Raw genomic sequence first — 22,290 nt, forward strand, 5'->3', positions numbered from 1 at the left:
TGGACAATGTCATATATCGTCTGGTTCTATTTAGGTAAAGAGACGAGATAGTATTTCGTCGGCGATAGTATTATAAGGCAATTACAGAATGGGTAATATGATCATTCTATACTATATCATTCTTCTTCTACTTGACGAGTATCTCGTCGTTGGTGGAACTTATGGCGACGTGACATTTCAGATCACTGTAAGTTCCACGTTATCCCCGCGCCCACCTGTGCCCACTTGCCTATGTCGCTGAATAGCACAGGGGCTACAACAGTCTTTAATAGTATCTCGTCGGTGTCACCAGTTACCTCGGCCTGATTTCAGTCTATTCATACAATTAATTAACAATTCTTGCTTTGTAGAGCTGAAATTGCCTCTTATGAATCAGCTTGATCAAACAATAAATTAATAGTTGTTGCTTTGCGTTGCACAAATTGCCTTACCTGACCTAGCTTAATCAAACAATAAATTAACAACTGTTGCTTGTTACAATACCCTTGAATTTTAAAAATCTTTTACTGTTTTATATTTCACCCAACCTAATTCTTCATAAATGCATAAAAATCCGCAGTCTAGTAATAACAATGTAAGTACTACGTTGCTTAACTCTTTATACTTCGATGATCACTATCAAACGACATCCTAAATCTGTGCATTTCAACTATTTCGATTGTTCTATTACTTTAAAATGTTCTATTACTTTGTAATGCGCCAGTTCGATGTCAAATCGAGTACAGTTCCATTGTCTGGTCTTAGACTCCTTTCTTACCGTACCAACACACCTCTGTTAGTTTATTACCATGATTATCATTCTGTATTGTCTCGCTTCGGGTTATTGACTCTTGCGCAACAGCGAACTATACATAGTTGCGTTTACTCTCTTTGTATACAATCTTATCAATCAGCTGATTGATTATCCTACAATTTTAGAATTGTCGGAACTTCGTGCATCTGCTAAAAGCTTGCGAAATTGTGCACTATTTTGATTAAATTTCTTCGTATGATATATGATAAACTGCTTACTTAAATTACTTAAAATTACTTAAAATTACTACGTACGGTACACAAAAGTCGGTTTATTATTAGTTACTTCACTAAGTTTCTGCCGTTCTTCTTGGCAAATAAAAGTGATTTCTGTGAATCGAAAAATGGAAAATATATTATTCAGAGTATTTTCCATCGTTAGCTATAACCTTCGCCCAGTTTTCACGTAAAGAAGAAATTAGATTCATGTGAAGTAATCCAATAATAATTTGTTGATATCTTCAGAAGAACACACACACACACCAAAATACTGCTGGGAAAGGCAAAGCTACAGCGACTCTTGTTAATATTCGGACACTGGTAAGAAGACGATTACTTTTTTAATATTGGACCATACGACTGGGATTTTTTTGTTGAGGATCTTTAAAAAATTACAATTGGTTGGAATTACATAGAAAATACTAAAAGTTGTTGCTTACGAATTTTTATGTGGGCCTAATTATCTGTATCAATTATAGATATTCTGAAATTTTCATCAACATCGGTCAACGTTCCAATGAGCTACATAGTTTAAAGATGGTGAAAATTGCAGTCTCTCATGATTTTCAGTCTGTACTTGTAACAAATCTAAGGATTCTTGCATCTGTTTATGACTGCAGTTTGTTTCCACATCAACCAAAAATATTCTACGAAATGTATATTTTAAATTTTCAATTTACGCCCGTGTACAAAGTTATAAATAACTACTTTTAGTATTTTCTCTGTAATTCTCCAACCAATTGTAATTTCTCTAAAGATTTCTTTCTCACGTCATGTAGTAAATTAATTGTTCTAACTCCTCAAAAACAATCGAGTCGTGTGGTCCAATATTTAAAAAATTATCGGTTTTTTGAGAGCGTCCAAATATTAATGGGACTCACTGTCTATCTTGATCGTTACACTTATATTTATATTATTTTATTCGTTATGCTAAATTGCCACATTTCCGTTATGCTAAATATTCCACAGGCGATATACTCGAAATTTCTATTCTATTACGTTCATTGTTGGGGTTGGAAAATACAATAGGAATAGGGGTAGAATCAGCTTCGCTTAAGGGAGGAAAAGCGATAATTCAATCACGCAACTAAATTAATTAATTTATGCCAGTTCAAAAGACACACGTTTATTGGAGCACCGATCTACAATAGTGATAAACAGACTGCGGAATTTATGCATTTATGACAAAAATGAGTTGTAATTCAAAACAAGAAAAAGTTTAAAAGAGTTTAACACAATGCCAATATACTATTTTTAAAATATAAAAATCATTAGTGAGGAAAATACATTTTTACTTAGCTCCTATAGCTTACAATTGATGTATGAAAATTTTATTTTGCATAAAGATGCGCAGTCTAGTGATAAATGATCTTGTCGACTACAACTGATGAGTAAGAAGAGAGCATTCAGGTGTTGAAAATACGAAGATGGCTTCAGCTATGGCGCCTACTTCAAAAGAGTAAGTAGTCGCAAAGATGCAATGCGCCATCTGTAATCATCCAATGCGCCACAGGTTGGCCACTCCTGCTATAGGCAGAAAATTATTCAAATATCTAATATTATCAATGAAAACGTTTATCTACGGCGTATTCAGAGAGTTTTGCAAACGGACGAAAGTCCCACCGACCCATGGTTATTTAATTATGGCCGGTGAAGACCTCATCCGGGCGCACCACTCATCATAAGTTATCCTTGGATCATCAGCTTGTAATTTCATTCGAACTCCTCGATGAAAAGTTCTGATGTCTAAAACTCGTCTCTGAAAAGCATATAATAATGTGGAATCTTTCGATCGCACAGTAACCTTATAGCGCAAGAAGATATTTAAAAGATCATAGAAAAGGTGGCGGGTTCAACACTGTTCTCCGATTCTACGAGTCTCTCGCTCATACCTCATTCAACTCTAACCAGAGTCGGGCATAATTTTATTCGGACAAGATATAGATAAACCTTAAAATTTTATTCGACACTATCGAATGACTGCGTGAAAATTTATCCAAATACAAATTGATTCGTACAGGAATTAGTTGAAATTGATCTGAAATATTCTTGGAAAATTACGTAAAAACAAAAACAGTCACCAATTATTCGCATAATTCGAATAATTTTGCAATCGATATTCGAATAAAGTATTCGAATAAATAATTATGAATTCGATTAAATAGAGAGACTAGCTTGTTACGAATAATGAATAATTATTTTAGATAAATATTTATTCCGAAAAGGAAGCATCCGGATTATTTAGACTCATCATCAATGTTTTGATACATTTATCTTGAAACAGCAGTCTCTGCATGAATCACTGCTTATCTACACAGAGTTTATCTTATATATAATATCTCTAAATTTACTCAAATAAATATTAACATTGTCGCAATGTATGTACCGGTGGTTATTTAATAGATGTTTCAAAATCTACGATTCACAGCCAGAGATTTTTGTGCGAACATTTTAATTATGTGCCAGTGGATCATCTTGATTTTGGTAATTTTGGAATTATTATTTACAAAAAGATTTTTAGGTTTTTGTTTTTATAGTACGATCACTGAGATGATTGTTAATAGACTTCTGTCGTATAAAGTCTGAATAACAATATTTTTTGGAACCATTTTCTTCATCATCGATAATGTACATTACATATAAGTATAATATCGTTATCGTGGACACATTAACTGGCGAATTCGGGCGTTACGTAAATTTACGTAAATAGAGTAGTTGATCCAACCAGAGAACACCGTTTTATCGTATCACTATGGTTCATAGAAAAAGTCACAGAAATTACCAATGGACTTTCGCGTGTTTCTCTATTTTACGACAGAAAACTTTTCCACTAAGATTAAACAGCTATTAAACTTTAGACGAAAGTAATGCAGCGTAATTAGTTTGTCTTTCAAGTATCAATGTCCTCGAGGAAAAGTAATATAGCGGTACTGAAAATGAAAAATCTTGTCTGATTTTATGTAATGTTAAATCTTTGATGAATTCAGGTTTTAAGATTTATTGTCAAGTAATTTTTTCGTACGTATGCTTATTCAAATTATAAATTGTTCCATTCAATTGTGACAATAATATCTAACACGTTTGGTTAATGCAGTGATTAATGTATTGTAATGAATAGACTGCAGATTTGAATAAATATGCATATATTATATTATTATTATGTAGAGACATAGTATAATAATATTGGAGTATTGTTACATTATCTTGGATTTATTAAAATCATTGAAAGAAGAGATACATTTTTATTTAACTTCTGTTTCTTACAATTGACTGTTAGACAATTTTCATTTTCATTTTCCCTTCAGCATTCAGTTAATCCCCTAGCAGACCGTATTTGAATTTAAAAAGAGATGATTCTATTCTGCATGTGTGTTTTATACAAATATGATAATTAATTAACAGTTAATTAGTTTGATTTCATGTAATTAAACTTTGTACAGTAATATGTTTTGTTTAACTTTTTATTGATATGGTATTGATTGAAACTTGATCGATGTTGTGGAAAAAGAAGTTTTCATGGGGAAAAAAATGACATAGAATCACTCATTCGAATTGCATAACGTTTTCGATACACCCTGTAGTTTGGAGCTAATAATAAGCATTACAGACGCAATGATTGGTGAGTAAACAAGACGAAGAGAAATATAAAAAGATACAAGATGCCCAGCATCGCGTCATGATGTGAGGCCGAGTATAGACGACTGTTTCCATTTTTATTAATTCTTCCAAAGCAAGTTAATGTTGATGATTTCTGAATGACAATTTTCAGCTAATTTCTTACCTTCAAAACTATACTGCGTATCAAACAATATTAAATGTAATTTGGATTGTTTGAATTAAGTAGCATGATACAAACCGTAATTTGCAATAAAAAAACTCAGTCAGTTTATAATAAATAGTTTATGATATAATTCGACAAAAATCAAAATCTGTTCCTTAAACTCTACAATTATTTGGACACAAAAAAGAATTTAAACTATAAATTAATGCATAACGAAATTTACAAATTCATCAATTATTACTTATTTGTGTAAATCAATTATTTGTGAATAAAATCATTCACGTTTGACCAGTATGTAGAGTTGACTACAATATGTATAATAGAATGTAGTTGAAAATTGTTAGTAAAAAATTAGGTAATTTTTATTTAAACGAAGCATTGAACGAACTCAAACTGCTGCTAATACATATTTAACGTGTAACAATTAATAACTATTTGGTTTTATTGGATTTATATTATATGAATATAATTTAATTGAATCATTACATGTTTCAAGTACATGATAAATAGATTGCGGATTTTTATGCGTTTACGAAGAAATTAACTGTGAAAAATTTAAAGAGAAATTTAAAAATATTTTGATGTGGTTTGTAATGCAACAAAATCATTAAAATCAATTTTAATTTATTCATTTTGCGTAAAGATCCACAGTTGAATGGTATAAAGTACTTGAAGGCCCACTGAGGAGTTAACGAAAATTCGAAAACTGCAGCATGTTCGACGACAAATTTTCCAGGAGTTTACCTGCAGCACTAATCTGCGACAAAGAAATGCACTTCGTGGTATTCGTCGTGTTTGGCTTATAAACGGCCCTATAAAACGGCATGGTGGAGTAAAGGTGTCAAGCGCAGTGGGAGATAATGTGTTCGTAACCCAAGCACGAGTAGGATGCGAGCAGCCGAAGTGGTATGTGTCGACAGAAGCAATTGGCACTAGTTTCGATTACGTGGAAACTCTCTATGGATTTCCGTCAATCGAACGGTTCCGTTTGGTATCCATGCGATCTATGTGGCTCGTTGCATTGGTTAGAATTTAGAACATCATCGCCTCGCGGCCGAGAACAAGTGTACCGGAGAAAACGCATGGTTCTGAGTTCTGAATAACGTCAGCGAAAAGATCAGAATTAGGTGCTGACGCAGACTTCATTGAAACAAGTGTTCACGCTAAACCTGGCGCGTTATGATAATAACTACACCAAATCGGTATTGACAGTGCACGTTCCAACGTGTTACGCTACACTTCGGCGTAGTAGCGTCACCGATTACTAGACAGCGGATCTTTATGCAAAATAAAAATTGTCTAGCTGACAATTACAACAAACTGGAGCGAAATAGAAATTTGCATTCTTACATTGTTATTCTGTATATCTGTTGCGTTGTTATTAACTTATTAAAATTAGAAATATATTTGACCACTGTTTCTCGTCATTGATTTCGAATATTCGTATTTTTATCATCAAGTTAATGAAATAAGAAAATGAGTCAAGCTTTACTTCATCCCTGTTTTTCAATTTTTATTTGATCTTTGTTTCTTGTCGTTCATGTAGAATATCTTCATCTTGCATTATCAAGTTAACGAAGTTGTTCAGCGCAGAAATCAATTTTTACTTGATCTTTGTTTCTTGTCGTTGATGTAGGATATCTTCATCTTGCATTATCAAGTTAACGAAGTTGTTCAGCGCAGAAATCAATTTTTATTTGGATCCCTGTTTCTTGTCGTTGATGTAGAATATTTTTATTTTTCGTTATCAAGTTAATAAAATTGTTCAGCACAGAAATCGATTTATATTTGATCCCTGTTTCTTATAATTGATATAGAATGTTTTTATTTTGCATTATCAAGTTAATAAAGTTGTTCAGCGCAGGAATCAATTTTTATTTGATACCTGTTTCTTGTCGTTGACGTAGAATGTTTTTATCTTGCATATTCAAACTAATAAAATTGTTCAGCGCAGAAATCAATTTTTATTTGATCCCTGTTTCTTATAATTGGTGTGGGACATTTTTATTTTGCTTTATACTCAAGTTAATAAAATTGTTAATTACCTGAAGATGCACGGACACACAGAGTCTTTTGAACCAACATTTAGCAGCTCTCTGGAATCGCAGCAGCGTATCGGATTGCAGAAAATTAGATCGGAACCGTTAACGAGATACTTAGCTTGCTGGCAAAGTGATGCGGAGTTATCCACGTGTGTCTCAGGTGTCAGGCGGCCAGCGACGAAACACGGAAAATCTGGCAGTTTCGTCAGGCAGCTAATCTTCCGGGCAACGGTCACACGCGAATTGTCTTAAGGAACACCGGCGATTAAATCACAGGAAACGTTCGGCGTTTGAAATAATTTTGCGCGAGTGGTAGCGGCGAGTATAGCGCAAGTCGAGTGCTGGTAACCGGGTCACTGTCATTCCCTACGGATAATTTATAAGAAGGAAGTCGCGAGCGGATGGAATAGCTTCATTCCTAGCGCAGTTGACATACCGGCCGCGAAGTCGACGTTGCGAGGCGCTGGAAAGAACTGGCCGACGAGGAGAGGAACGAAACAAGTTCCTGTTATTCCTTCCTCTTCTTGAGTCCACCGTCGCCTTCTCTTGCCTCGCCAACGTCATCATGCATGATCATAGTCATGTTCGTCATCTGACTTGCTGCCGCGTCTGACGTCACCCGCTCCGAGCACGAGCTGGCCTGTCAGTAGCCGTGGCATCCTGCAGATCTTCGTAACGCAGTGGGCCGTTTTTGTAAAAGCGGTGGGATCAATTCGAAAATTTTCATGTCATTAAACACGGTAAAACTAGGACTGATAGACTGAAAAGGACATTTATATCTGATACGATTTGTTAAATAAATAACAATCAAGTTCAAGTCTCTCGTTCTGTTTCTACAGCTTTTCTTGCCAATTATAAATGCATGTTTATAGTATAGGTTTATCGGTTTCCATAAAAAATGTTTTATATTTTTACCTTCTATTGAAGTCGTAATTCGGAGAAGAAATCAATTTTTATTTGATTCCTGTGTCTCGTTGATATAGAATATTTTTGACTGACCCTGATTCTGACCCACTGTGCGCCGCAAGGAGATTCAGACTGCCATGACTCGGACGTACAGTCGCTCGCGGCGCTATCATTCACACACGCTTCAAGGAAGCAGTTTCATATGGATCTTCTTTTGAATCAATAAGGAATGATTTTTTAAATTGTATTTTTTAGAATATAGAACTTGAATTGCCCAGGGACGACATCGGTACCTTAGACTGACTTCATATTGACATACTGATGAATAGACTGCGGATCTTTATGCAAAATAAAAATGTTCTGCACCGATTGTGGGAAGCAGCAGTAAAAGAAAAATTGATTTTATATAATGTTCTTGAATTTTTCTAAGCTTTTACTGTTTTATATTTCGTCCAACCAACTTTTTTCATAAATGCATGAAGATCCCAGTCTTCTGATGAATATCAAGGAGTATAAATCATCAATCTTATAATGTATTACATCTAATATGTATATCATCATTGTTATGTGTGTGTATAAATATGTATAAATAGTAAACAATGCACATAGAACGGAGCACATATACTACAATTTTTTCTTAAAACTAATTTGTAAAAGTTTTTCGGAATTGATAAAGAACTGACTAATGTCTAATTTTTAGAGTGTTTGTATTTTTTAAGAGAGAAATGGCCTAAGCCTCTGACAATTGCATGCTAATCAGATTGTACGTTCACATCACTGATGATGGTAAGGCTATTCTCAACATACGCGTCATTATTACTGAATTGCGTACTATTACATTAATGATTGTTCAAGCAGATATGATTCATGTGTGCACTAAACGTATACTCAATTTTCCAAAAATAATTCATCAAACTTTTAATGGAGACTTCAGAATTCTTTTGTATTTGTAGAATTATTTTGTACAATATAACAATGCTTGTTTTGACATGACTTTTTAATAAGACTAGTTTGTCTGTTCATTGATAATAAGCATAATAAGCATAGTCATTAAATTGAAAGCACTGCTGAAACTGTTGAGAATTAAGGCAATAATAATTAATTGCAGAGAAGTATTAAAATTGTTATGGATATGATAAAAAGGTCTCATGTTTCTTAATGCTCATCAACAATTATGTATCATATTATAGAGTAATATTAATGCTATCGGCGTACTGGTTCGATCATTGTGATTTAATAAAAGCAATTTTGCAAATTACCACATTGACTTCAACGTTTCGATCTTAATTTAGATCATTTTCAAGAAATAATTGCGCCCGTAAATTATTATATATTATAGTGCCTGATGAAATGGGTTGAATTAAACATTACATTAGGAAAACATATTATAGAATGTCGTGAACAATAACGCCAGATTTTTTCCATACTTTCCTCCGTCAAAATTAAAGGATTGTTTAGTATATTATCACCATTAACAATTAATTGTTCTGCCTATTAATTCATAATGCTTTCGAGAAGTAAGAGTTGCATTGTTCCGTAATCTTAATATTAAATTTGCAAATAACAATATCAAATTATTTGCAGATAACAATATTACATTACTCGCGCAAATCACTACTGTTAGTGATTAGTAGTCTGCGAATTTTGTGTATTTATAGAAAAATATATGCGAAAAATGGGCAGTAAAAACAGTAGAATTTACGAGCTATATTGTTTACAATTCATAAAAATTGTTAAAAGAAGAAGATTCTAAATAGCTTCTATATGGTACAGCTGATGTAGAACATTTTGTATTATGCATAAAGATCTTTAGCCTAGTGATTAGTGTCTGAACGATACAGTAATTGCTATTTAGCACGGTGCTCGTTCTAAAGAAGACTTTCTGTAATTTGTGACTAGGTCATTGTATTCTTTTACTAGTTTACCCATTGTGATTTCTTTTTTTCATCTGGTTCTATTTGCTGAATCGTATCTCATTGCTGAACACTTCCGGGGAAACGGATAAAAATTAGATCTCCTAATCGTACACTCGAAATATTTTATTATCTATCCACCATTTTTTCGAAGTAAATGCGAATATTTTAGCAGATTGTATTTGTAAGTAGTCTTCTTAGGATTTTAATCAATATTATATGTTCGTGCAACAAGAGAAAATACCGATACGAGGAAATAAGTAAACTAATATCTACTTATTTTAAATATATTAATATCTACATCAATATTAATCAAAGTAGCTACATTAATGGTGCTATAGTATAGGTTATCAGGTTGTATGAAAATGTGTTTTACTTACAAATCAGGCATGAACTTTTGCAATCATCTAATATTTACAAGGTCGTTAGTGCAAAAATCATAATTTCTTTTCTATATAGTGTTAACTAGACTGCGGATCTTTATGTATTTATGAAGAAATTGGCTGGGTGAAATATAAAACAGTAAAAGATTTAAAAAATTCAGGCATGTTATGTATTCCTTTTAATATAACAAAGTCGTTGAGGGATGACATCAACGTTTATGTTATTCCAGCTTCCCACAATCAATGTAAAACATTTCTATTTTGCATGGAGATTCGCAGTCTAGTGATAACGATAACTATGTATATTATTAGACAGCGGATTTTATGCATTTGCGACGAAAATGAGTAATTTAAAACAGTATAAAAACATTACTGAAATTTAAAAACACTGTTACATTATTTCCGACCTATAAAACATATAAAGAAATAAAATCAATTTCTAGTTCACTCCAGTTTGTTGGAGTTCAGGTAGAAAATTTTTACTTTTGCATAAAAATCGGCTGTCTATACAGGCATACTATATTGATCGGAATAAAAAGATTCAAGAACGAAATTTATTCACGAAAAATGAAGGTTGCCTTCTTTTAAATGACACTACATATTTCGCATAATATTATTGCTTGTGTTAAGACGAGTTCAACGACCTAGTATATACTATGACCTTGACATGACCTTAACAGTAAGGCAGGCTTAACAGAAGAATCTTAAAAGCGCATTTGTGTATACGGGCTTGGGGTGGAGGGGTACGTAACCGATTCCTGGATTGTGTCCGGTCGTCTAGTTATCGGACAGGCCGAACACTCGTATCAAAACGTGTGACGGCGCGTCGCGTGGTTCGCGATGGTATTCCGGTCGATGCTGGCAACTCTGTCGGATCGGTTAACCTGGCCCAGATACTAAGCCGGAACTACCGGAGGAATCAATGACCTTGGCACGAGTAATGCCAGGACACGCGTCTGCGAGGAAGAAAGTTTCATTTGCATTTGTTGCGCCGCGAAGCGGAATTGAGAATTCCGTGTCCGCAACCAGACTTGACCGATTCTCGTTCGGAACAGGAGTAACGACGAATGTCGTTGAATAATTACCGTACACCGACTCCCATTATGCTAAGCTGCACAAAGTTCGACCCCGAAAGCTGCTCCACTGCTTATCCGGAGCTGAATCAATTTTTTAAGCTGCAGAAATTCATGTTGTTGTAACGAGGATCTGTAATCGAGGTCCTGTAAATGTTCATTTGTCTCGAGTAAAAAAGTAAATGCATTTTGCAGACATTGGGTAAATATATTTGAAAACTTGTACAGCAGCATTGGTGTAAAATAATCATTATCGAATTGTTTCTATTATTAAATAACGTCACTTCTTCATCAGCTTCTTTCCGGTATTTTACATTTTCTTTATAGTTTTCTATGAACATTTAATGTTAAACATTTTAATGTTAATATTAGGAAAAAGTTCGAAATTCAATGGCAATTGCATTACTAGACCTGATCTTAATGATTACTTAAATGGTAATTGATCTATGAATGTATAACTCATTAACCCTTTGCACAAAATATGAATGAAACGGGTTTTTACAAAGGGTTAAGTCCTAGATTCTTTTTTAAACACTTGGTATTCGATTTTACACCTCGTTGTCAAGTAATCTAAGCGGCATTATCCACGTGTGTTGAATGCGAGAATCAACGTTTTCTAAATATTACCACTATCGGCGCAGTTAACGGCGATGCGTTAATGACTATTAATGAGCAGTCACACGTAGAAGTAGTCTGCAGTGCATGAAGAGCCCCGGGGTGGATAACAATAATTATGTACGCTCAGATTGTTGCATGTTACCGGAAATTTACCACTGTTCCATGCTCCTCGCTTCTAAGAAAACCCGTTCACTCTCTTCGTTAAACGGTTCAGCTGAGAGCACCAGCCAACCATTGAATAATTAAGTTGAATTCTCCAATTGGAACTATTAGTCCTTGCCAAAATTGCCTTCCTTACGTCTTCCATTATGGTACTACCAACCTGCTCGATTATGATCAGAACGTAATGCATATTTTGAGAAATAATTCTTATACAGTTTTAAATGTGATTTCTTACAGAATGATTTCTCCAATATACTGATGCAATTTTTCAATTAAAAATCCTGTACATATCCTGTACATGTAGTTGCAATTTAAAACAGTGGACAGATTAACAAAATTTAAGGACATAAATTGTCATAAATGCATCAAATTCGCTGTCTAATTATTACACATAACTAGACTGCGGATTTTTATGCATTTATAGAAAAATTGAATAGATGAAATTCAAAATTGTTGGAAAACTTAAAAAATCGAACATGTCAATATATGATTTCTCCTCTATTAACTTCATTAAGAGAAGAAATAACATTCAATTTGGTTTCCCTTCCTTGCAATCGATGCAGGCAATTTTTATTTTGCATAAAGATCCGCAGTCTGCACGTGACTAACAATTCAGACTCGCCAGATTAAGACTTGTGTCCCCACTGTACCTTCCCCTTCTACGACGATATTCCCGTCGCGGCCAAGTCACGTGACCAGCCCGGTACTGGCAGAGAGTAGAGAGACTTTTCCCCCTCAATTCGTGCTCCCTCCCCTCATCTGGCGACTCTGACACTACTCGATATATACATAGTAGAGTGAACATTATAAAGTGTTATAGACGAATATCTCCATATTAAATACTAATAAATATAATAAGTATAATTAAATATATATATATATATATATATTGATTATACACAAAAATGTTTCAGATAAAAGTTATTCAGTACCGAGGGGGACATCATTTGGTGGGATTTTTATTTTTCCCAATGGACACTGCAAGATGAGGAGAAGGTCACCTTGATTTTTTTAAATGGAAAGACCTACTTTCTGTGTCATGAATCGATTGACTATCGAATTCTGAGTAAAAATGTATTGACCTCCATATGTCCTAAATCTAATAGTTAACGAGATATTATCGAAACAATTTTCGTTCTTCTTTGAATAATATCTCGTTAACTATTAGGTTTAGGAAATATGAAGGTTAACACTGTTATACTCAGAATTTGATACTCTATCGATCTATAGCATAAAAAATAGAACATTCCATTTTAAACCTTCAACTCACCTTGGAGTAATAATATCATAATAATAAGCATAATATTATTAATATTATTAAGTATAATATTCACCCTGTATGTAGTGATTCCAATAAAATTAACAGAATGAATGCCTAATAACTTTCTCCACTTTTAGCTATTTCTTGCAGCTCTATTGCAGAAATATGTGGATGTTCAAACAAAAATTTGTTTAAAATAAGACATTTATTTCGACTTCTGGTACAAATAACTTTTAATTTAAACTGGCTGCTATAAAGTTAGAATTTAGACGGTACGTTTCTAACTCCGGATTACAATGCACCCAACTCCCGTTGGGTTATATCGACCAATCACGTATGCGTAGCAACACGCCACCAAGGAGATCCGCGACTGCTTTGTTTGTGCTGGCAGTAATTTTCAAGATACAAGGTGGAGCAGCAATAATTTTGCAGGGAACAATAAAGAAAAACAATGTTGAAGATCGCAAGTGCCACAGGATTAATGGAGGCGCGTACACGGCCAGTGGATCGCCCTAAAATTAAGGTATCTTCCAAATATTATTTAAAACGATAAAACAATTCATTCTACATGTGTGCTATCAGTAGACAGCGAATCTTCATGCAAAATAAAAATTTTCCACCTGATTTGCAACAAACTGGAGTGAAATGGAAATTCATTTTATAATTTGAATAATATAACAGTATTTTTAAACTCGTCTAATATTCTTACTGTTTTAAATTACACTTATTCATTCTTGGCATGAATGCATATAATCTGCTGTCTAGCTATCGGTAACGAAAATTTTACAGTCGCAGTAGAGTAGGTTTTATATTCCTCAACTAATGTATTTCTAGTATCTATCCAGGTGTTAAGAAACACCTTGAAGGCAAATACATACAATTCTTCACACAAAATCTTCACTAGGCAAGGGGTTAATATAATTTATGATATTTACCTTGTTAATCTAAGGATTTTTCCATTTGGAACATTTGCTAAGATGTAAGACTAGACAAATAAAATTGACGCAATAGACATTTTGAAAGAGTTACTGGCTGGATTAAGAAAAATTTAAAGGCCAAAGGCGACAGTGAATATGACGAATTAAGACGTCATCCCCAGTTAGAAAATTAAAATGTTTATACTGGAAATAGCTTAAACATTAACGAATTAATTAACAGTACAGCGTCAAGGAGATTGTTATACGCACCACAGTTCGAAAAAATCTCGGCCCTTTTTCCATTTCAGCGTGTAGAACTTTCAGGAACTACCAAACCAGCGCCTATTATACTTCGACCATTTTCTGGTATCTTCAATCCGTACCCTTATGGTTGTTCTGTACTGTGTAATCACCCAGCTGACTGTGAAGCCAAAGAGGTGCTCCGACGAGCTAAAGATTCATGGGTAAGAAGTCTCACTTTAACACTATACAGACTGTCTTTGTGTGATACAATAATGAATGCTTTCCTCCTCCCATTCTTCTCTCAGCTCGAATGCTCGTAACTTCCTCTCCGGTATCTCTAATCTATCATCTATCGCTTCCTTCCCTCTCGTTCATCCTTTTATCTAATTTAATTGTTTCCTCCTTTGTTTTCGTACTATTTTTTCCTTGCAGTTGTATATCTCTTCTTTATTTCCATTTTCGTCCGACTTAGCATGTTCTCCAAGTTCCTGCAGCAACGGCGATGAACTTTGTATTTTTTACTTACTTCTTGCTGAATATTACTGAAATGAAATAATCTTCTCCCCATTACTTCCTCCTTTGTTTCCGTACTATTTTACCACGCTTATATTAGCTTGCCGAGTTGTCGTTGTTCTTATTGTATGCGTCAAATCTTGTAATCGAATTTTAAACCACTTCCCGATGAGCTAGAGACTTGAAACTTTAAACATAGCTCAGAACTGGATGACAATGCAATATTAAAAAGCAAATTTAAAAAAAACCGTCACACCTCGTCGCGCGACATTCATCCCTCTACTTTAATTATTAGTAAATTATTTTAAATGTCCTCAATTTTAGATTTATATAAAATTTACTTTTAATTATTTCACCCCTCTACTTTAATTATTAGTAAATTATTTTAAATCTCCTCAATTTTAAATTTATATAAAATTTACTTTTAATTATTTCACCTCTACTTTAATTATTAGTAAATTATTTAAAATCTCCTCAATTTTAAATTTATATAGAATTTACTTTTGATTATTTCACCCCCCTCTGCTTTAATTATTAGTAAATTATTCAAAAACTCCTCAATTTTAAATTTATATAAAATTAATTTTTTTAATTATTTCACCTCTACTTTAATTATTAGTAAATTATTTAAAATCTCAATTTAGTCAGGTAGTACGTCATCGCGTTCAGCGATCCCCACTCCGCGCGCCAGCGCTCCCTACTCCCTGTTCCAAAATAGTAATTTTGAGAGCGACCGCGGTCTAGATCGATCTTTTATCTAGCGTGTTTGACTACTGAAAACCCCCATCTTTGCATTATCGAGAAATGAGAAGGCGCATGCGGCATCTTTGCAATCCTGGAAACGAGAGTCTAAACCCTTAAACCTTAAGGGATAAAATTCAGCACAAAATAAGATTGCTATGAAGAAATGTATTATAAGAGCAATTGCAGTATAAGTCGACAGTGCATATATGTCTAGGCGACAGAGGGGAAGGCTCTCCTGCTGCCTGAAGAAATGGACATGATTAGGGCAAGTGTGGCTGCAGCTGGCGGGACTGGGGACACTGCTGGTCCAGCCGAAAATATGGAAGCGATTAACATTGACACTGCTACCGTTCCCGAAGAGCTATTCCGCAAATATACCGAAACAGATTCCAGACCATTAACACCTGCACCTACACTTGCCAGTGGACCTGCATTGACGAATAGACTGCAAGATGAGATACTGGTAACCTGTAATCTGCAAGAACGCACCACACTGATTTTGGATCTCAGAGCGAACTCCAAGAAACAGATGGTTTGTAATTGGTGAACTGCGTATCTTTATACAAAATTAAATTATATCAGAATCGCAGATAAATGCGGAAAAGCAGTCATTGTTATTCGAAATTGATCAAAATAAAGAACATGACAGAATGATTCACTTAAAACTTTCCACGCTTTCAGGAAAATGAAACTTTCACTTGGCATGCTCTCACCTTAGAACCACCTCCAACTTCTCGGAAAGCTAAGATAGTGGTGCCGAAATCACCTCTTCGACATCGATCGCGTTCGCCTAAGCCATCAGCAGATGCACCGCCTCCGAGCCCGTGCGAAGACATTTATGAACCGGTAGGAATTGCTTTCAAATACCAAACAAGACTGTTTATATAGACTTGCAACAATTTAGGTCTTGATTATAGCGTTTAGGTCTTAATTAAAGCGTTGCTAAATATTCTAAATATTTTTGTACCTATAATGAAGTTGTCTAAGCCATATCCTTAAAGCAGCAAAAGATAATATTACATAATAATCAATATTGTTTCGAATAGCATGATTAAATATTACACATCATAATACAACAATTCAAGATCGTCTGCATATTTTGATAAAATAGGAAAATGATCAAAAATTAATGACCACTAGACTTGTGGATCTTTATGCAAGAAACAAATTGATTTTATTAGTTGTTCGAGACACGAACCGCATAGGAGTTTGATTTTTTCCTTAATAATTTTATTAAGCTGTAATTTCATCGTTCTACTGTTTTATTAATTTATTTTATTGTTATTAATTGTTCTGATAAATGCATAAAAGCCAGTGAACACTGATGAGTAAATGTTGCTACTGCAGTTAATCGACTCACCCTGCGTATCCACCAAGGACTCGAGTAGAGTCGTAGAAGAGATTAGTCCAGGAAGAGCAAACAAGGAGCTGGCAGTCATTCGACGGCGAGGAAAACGCTTGCGTAAAGGGAAGAACCGCAGCGGTTCAGCTTATAGGCACCACACAGAGGTCCACGATCTGTTAGAACCAACCGAAACTCAAATATCGCACATAGGAGACGGCTCCCGAAGGACTTCGTTAGTAAAAAAAAATTGTATTTCCTCACGGGTTCGTGTAGCTAAACCATTAGGGACAATCGGTCAATTTTCTCTGTCTCTAGTCAGGGCCCGCTCTAGGGGCAGACATTTGTCCGGGGCGCCATTTTGGCTGTAAGTGTGAGAAAAATATTGATGTGCTAAATACCCAATTAATAGAAAATTTGCTTTTATTAAAATTAATGCTTTTATTAAAATTTAAATAAAATGATTTGATCTTTATTGAAAATAAAAATATGTACCTTTATTTAAAAAATATATATATTCTTAAGGGGCGGCAATTTGTCTTTTTGTCAGGGGCGACGTAATCGCTAGAGCGGGCGCTGCTCTAGTATACGCACTGTAGCAGGGCCCGCTCTAGGGGGGGGACAACCCGGGCATTCGCCCGGGGCGGCAAAATTTAGGGGCGGCAAAATATCGAAATATAGGGGCGCCATTTTGGCTGTAAGTGTGAGAAAAATATTGATGTTTTAAATACTCAATTAATAGAAAATTTCAGGCTACCGTTGACATTTTTGGTAAAAAAAAAGGTCATTTTGTTCAACTCGGTGCTTAAATGCTGGGTGCGCCACTGTTCTTAAGGGGCGGCAATTTGTCTTTTTGCCCGGGGCAAAGTAAAAGAGACGTGCACGATATATGTGATGAATTTATCCCTCTAAGGCCTCAGAAGCTCGATCGTTTCAAAGTGTAACGTGATACTGAATTGGGCGAGACAATACTGATCCAATGAAACAATATTTTTATAATTGAATATTATGAATTAATGTTACTTTTAGTTCTTCGTAAACCTAGTGTTAAAGAACTGTATCATGTTTGGACTCATTTTGACCAGAAAAATGTCATAAATAGATGAAAGTTTTATAAAAAAATAATTAATAATTCAAAACATAGGAAATGATTTAGGAAATGACTTACGGGTGGTTGATTGTATTGCAAGTCCCAAAACATCGATTGGAAATATCTCAATACATCAATTATTAATCTGTTCATTTCAATACAGCAAATTTTGACTAAACTTAAAGATAATCTTATATATTGAATGCCAATATGTGTTCCTTGATGGTTAAACTTTGCAATTCAATGATTTCAACATATCCTGTTAAACTCGTAGAGAATAAAAAGAGACAGAAAGAATTGAACAATTTCTTTTGTTTTCATTGTAGAGTTCATACAACAAACGGCGACGCAGAAAATCCCTCGTCGACTCCGAAGAAGATAACTGTATTGGCGATTGCACCTTCTACGGTGCCTGTTAGTTTCATCGCACCAGATATTTTGAAGCACTTGTTTCGAGAACTAGATCGAGATAAAGTGGAAGCAGAATTTTCGCTCAAGGTGAGAAACAGTATTCATGAAATCTTTTAGAAAACATAAAGAAGATGTTAGTGTGTAATATTAAGGAACTAGAGCGTGACTATTCATCAATAAATCAATGATAATTACCCGTGTAAAAATTAGTTGTTTCTAAAAAGTTATACATATATACATACATGGTTTTAATCCAATGGTTTTCTGTAACACCAGAGAAGGCTTGCGTTCGAAGAAGCTCTACGAGCTAAAGGCGAAAGTTATCCACGCGCTAGAGGATACCAAGGATCTTCAAACTCTAAACTAGCGAACACACCAAGAGTATTCTCACGCCAAGTGGCTCGCTTTGAAATTCTCGATAGTGAGAGTCTGCGCGGCAAGTATAACAATATATTACAAACTAATTACCCGAAGATTACTTTACCTACTTACTTTACGTACTAGATTGTTAAATATCTCGATCGAAAATATATCTGAAAATTTTCTTCTGATACTTTTTGATTGTTCGGGGTGCAGAATTATCGTCTGCTCATCCATATTAATTGGAGACAATAATAATTATTATATGTTACTTCCAACCTATAGCAATTATTAATTTCTTGTTTCTAGCAACAGAAAACTTTTATTTTGCATAAATAATCTGCAACCTAATATGTAATTATAATGCAAAAAGATGTCTTTACATTTTTATGATTAATATATATGAACCTTTATTTATCCAAAAACTTTCATTTTTAAACAATTTATTTTATTGCAGTTTTTTGCAACACAATCTCATCCTAAAGGTTCAAAAAATTAGTGACAAAAATTGCTGGTATTTCTATGTATGATATTCTCTTTATGGGACAGCAAGGTTCAAAGAAATTAGAATCATTGAATTATTGCAACTTAATTGTTGCAATTAATTCATTCGTTTGTATATAATAACACGGGCCAACAAATTTCAACTTTTTTTGCGATTCTTATAGTGTTTTTCGCGTTGATTCCGAATCTGTCCTTAATTTTTCTCCTTTAAACATGTTTAGACAATCATTAAAGACGGAGAGACGCCACTTTTGCACCAATTTTTGCGGATATTTTTGAATTTGTCAAATAAAATAAGGGTCCAGCGGAAAATCGAACTATACCACGCGATAGAACAGACTTTTATCTTGAGGAACCACCATTTCAAGTTTGCGTGGTCGACGTTTTTTTCGAACCAGATAGCAAAATATCTTCGCCCGACATGAGTTACCGCCAGTGGCGCTTACCACTAGAACAGGCGTTCCACGGGATACGGCGTTTAAACATGTTTAAACAATTATAATGTATTAATATTGGATATCACTGTATTCGGGAAAGTCTACAGAATCTTTTGCTGTAAAGAACAATTCGATATCTTTTATAATAACATCACACAATATTCGTTCAAAGTTGAAAATATGTCTTTTTTTAAAATTCAATTTTCTCAAAAATTATACGTCTAGGAGAAAAATTAAGGACAGACTTGGAATCACCGCGAAAAACTCTATAAGAATCGTATAGTGGGAATCGAAATACTTTTTGGCTGTTGGACAGTGTAATTAATGAATACATATGTCTACGTAATCAAAGATATTCGTAATTATATTACCTAACATTATATTGCCTGTTCATAAGCAAAAAAAGGAAATACATTTTATTAAATGTATGTATACTGTATACTTCTTGTTCGGGCTCAACCGGTCGCTCGGTCGATGCTCCCGCTTGTTGTCGGGCGCAGCCGACGGTTGAGCCCGAACACTTCTTAAAATGTTTTTCTGACTTAATTTTACCTTCAGATTTAACAGTACTAGATTACCTCAGCAAACACGTTTCCATTTCCTCCGGAAGAAAGCTGATCTTCGGCAGAGCTTTCAACAAATTCCAAGAAGAATCACTACGAACTACCAGATGCATTTTACCCGGCGACATTCGCGAGGCTCTGCAGGATATCATTGGAAAGCCCGTGACCGAAGAACAAGAAGCGTACTTGAAATCTGTGATTGGTGAAATCAAGGAGTCGCTAAATTTCAGAAGTTGGTGTGGTTTCTGCGCCGCAGTGGAACGATTGCTATGTCCTCTTCCGCATAGACAGGTGGATCCTCCATCCTGGCTGGAAAGAGTTGACTTCGAGGCTTTGGAAAGAAGATTGAAATCTATCGATGCGGATCCTCAGTTGGCTCTGTTTCTGAGGGAAATTTCCAACAAATGAAATCGTGGAATAAAGTGTTCTTGTCATAAATTTATGATGTGAACAAGAAGATGATACGGTTAGAAGTTTTACTAGAATTTATATGTAACGAGGAAGCATAACGAAGTGATATTCGTAGATTTTTATACGACTTCGAGCAGCTCTTAAAAAAGTATTAGACATGTTTTTTATTGGCCATCATTTGTATTGAATGAATGAAAATTCCTCTTAATATTAAGTTAAAAAATATACTTGATCAAATAGGTGAAGAAGTACTAATATATTGACACTGCTATTGTTCATACAAAATTCGTTTAGACAGACTGATGTTTCTAATATACTGATCTAATTTGTCAATTAAAAATATATGCATACAATGCAATTTCCGCGAGGTGCTGGTCAGAATAGGGCAATAACTAATATTTAAAAATGATACTAATGGTCATTAGTCAAAACTTTTTGATTAGTTAATGATAACTAATTAATAGTGACTGATGACTAAAGATTGACGACTGATCATCCACTACTAATTCACTAATAAACAATAGCCAACGATTACTTAGAGCTGTGACTAATTATTTGCCATTTAGTTATCACTAGACTGCGGATTTTATGCATTTATGACATAAATGGGCACGTACAATTTAAAGCAGTGAACGAATTAGGAAGATTTAAAGACATCTGTGTATTAATTTCAGCTTAATAAGACGATTAAAAGAAGAAAGAAATTTCTATATTTGGCTTCTGTGTCTTGCAATCTAGTTATCACTAACTAATCAAAAAGTTTTGACTAATGACTATGTTGCTATGAGTAACATTCAAAAAGACTATTAGTCATTTTTAAATATCAGTTGATTATTGCCCTACTCTGGTGGTGAGTGGCAACTACGCGTGCGTTGTGACCCATACTGACCGATCATTCTCTTCACGACTTTGTTGACCCTCTCCACGAAATTACACTGGGGAGAGTGCACGCCGCAGTTCAAATATAAAATTCAATCAATTTTACATCTACTCACTGATGCGATCAGCCATATTTGAACAGTTATTATTGTTTCAGCTGATTAAGCGATAATACTTGCAATGGAGTAGAACATTTTACACCACGACATGAAGCATGTGTAGTAAATGTACCATCTACAGGTACTTTTATATTCTTCTTCATGATCTTATTCTTATATTCTTCACTTCTTGTACATATACATTCTAAGAGTGGAAGCTTTTTTATTATTTTCTTTTAAATAAAAACCATTGTACTTACTCAATGTAGAGAAACTTTCAGGAACAGTTTATCATGAGGAGCATGCGATCATCAGCTGGGAACTCATTTTCTGTTACAATAATAATACTCAACAACTAATAATGTAAGGTACGTTTGTTATACAAAAATATAGCAGCGAAACTCTTGAGTTTCATGATCACAAACACGATCGTTGTCACTGTCACAAAAATTGTCACTAACTCAAATTATACTAAACCAAGTATATGAAAGTTTCTATATAATTCTGTGTATTTTAACATTGAATAAAAATTAATTATGAGTTTATCTTTTACAATGAATAACGTAAACATTCAGATGCCAATGCAGATGACAACAATTAGCTCCATTTAAGCAGTCGTTTAACAGTT

The 22,290-nt window shown here is 34.4% G+C and overlaps 1 protein-coding gene across 1 annotated transcript; it reads left to right on the plus strand.

Annotated features, from left to right (window-relative positions):
- The first annotated feature begins 13,099 nt into the window (after positions 1-13,099).
- On the plus strand, positions 13,100-21,310 carry LOC143209959 (uncharacterized). The gene is made up of 8 exons (XM_076426320.1): positions 13,100-13,673; positions 14,376-14,531; positions 15,782-16,099; positions 16,249-16,413; positions 16,915-17,144; positions 18,326-18,497; positions 18,687-18,846; positions 20,270-21,310. Exons 1-8 carry the CDS (start codon positions 13,602-13,604, stop codon positions 20,680-20,682), a joined length of 1,686 nt encoding a protein of 561 aa, XP_076282435.1. The 5' UTR covers positions 13,100-13,601; the 3' UTR covers positions 20,683-21,310.
- The last annotated feature ends 980 nt before the right edge of the window (positions 21,311-22,290 follow it).

This window comes from Lasioglossum baleicum, chromosome 6 (assembly GCF_051020765.1).
Source record: "Lasioglossum baleicum chromosome 6, iyLasBale1, whole genome shotgun sequence".
NCBI lineage: Eukaryota > Metazoa > Arthropoda > Insecta > Hymenoptera > Halictidae > Lasioglossum > Lasioglossum baleicum.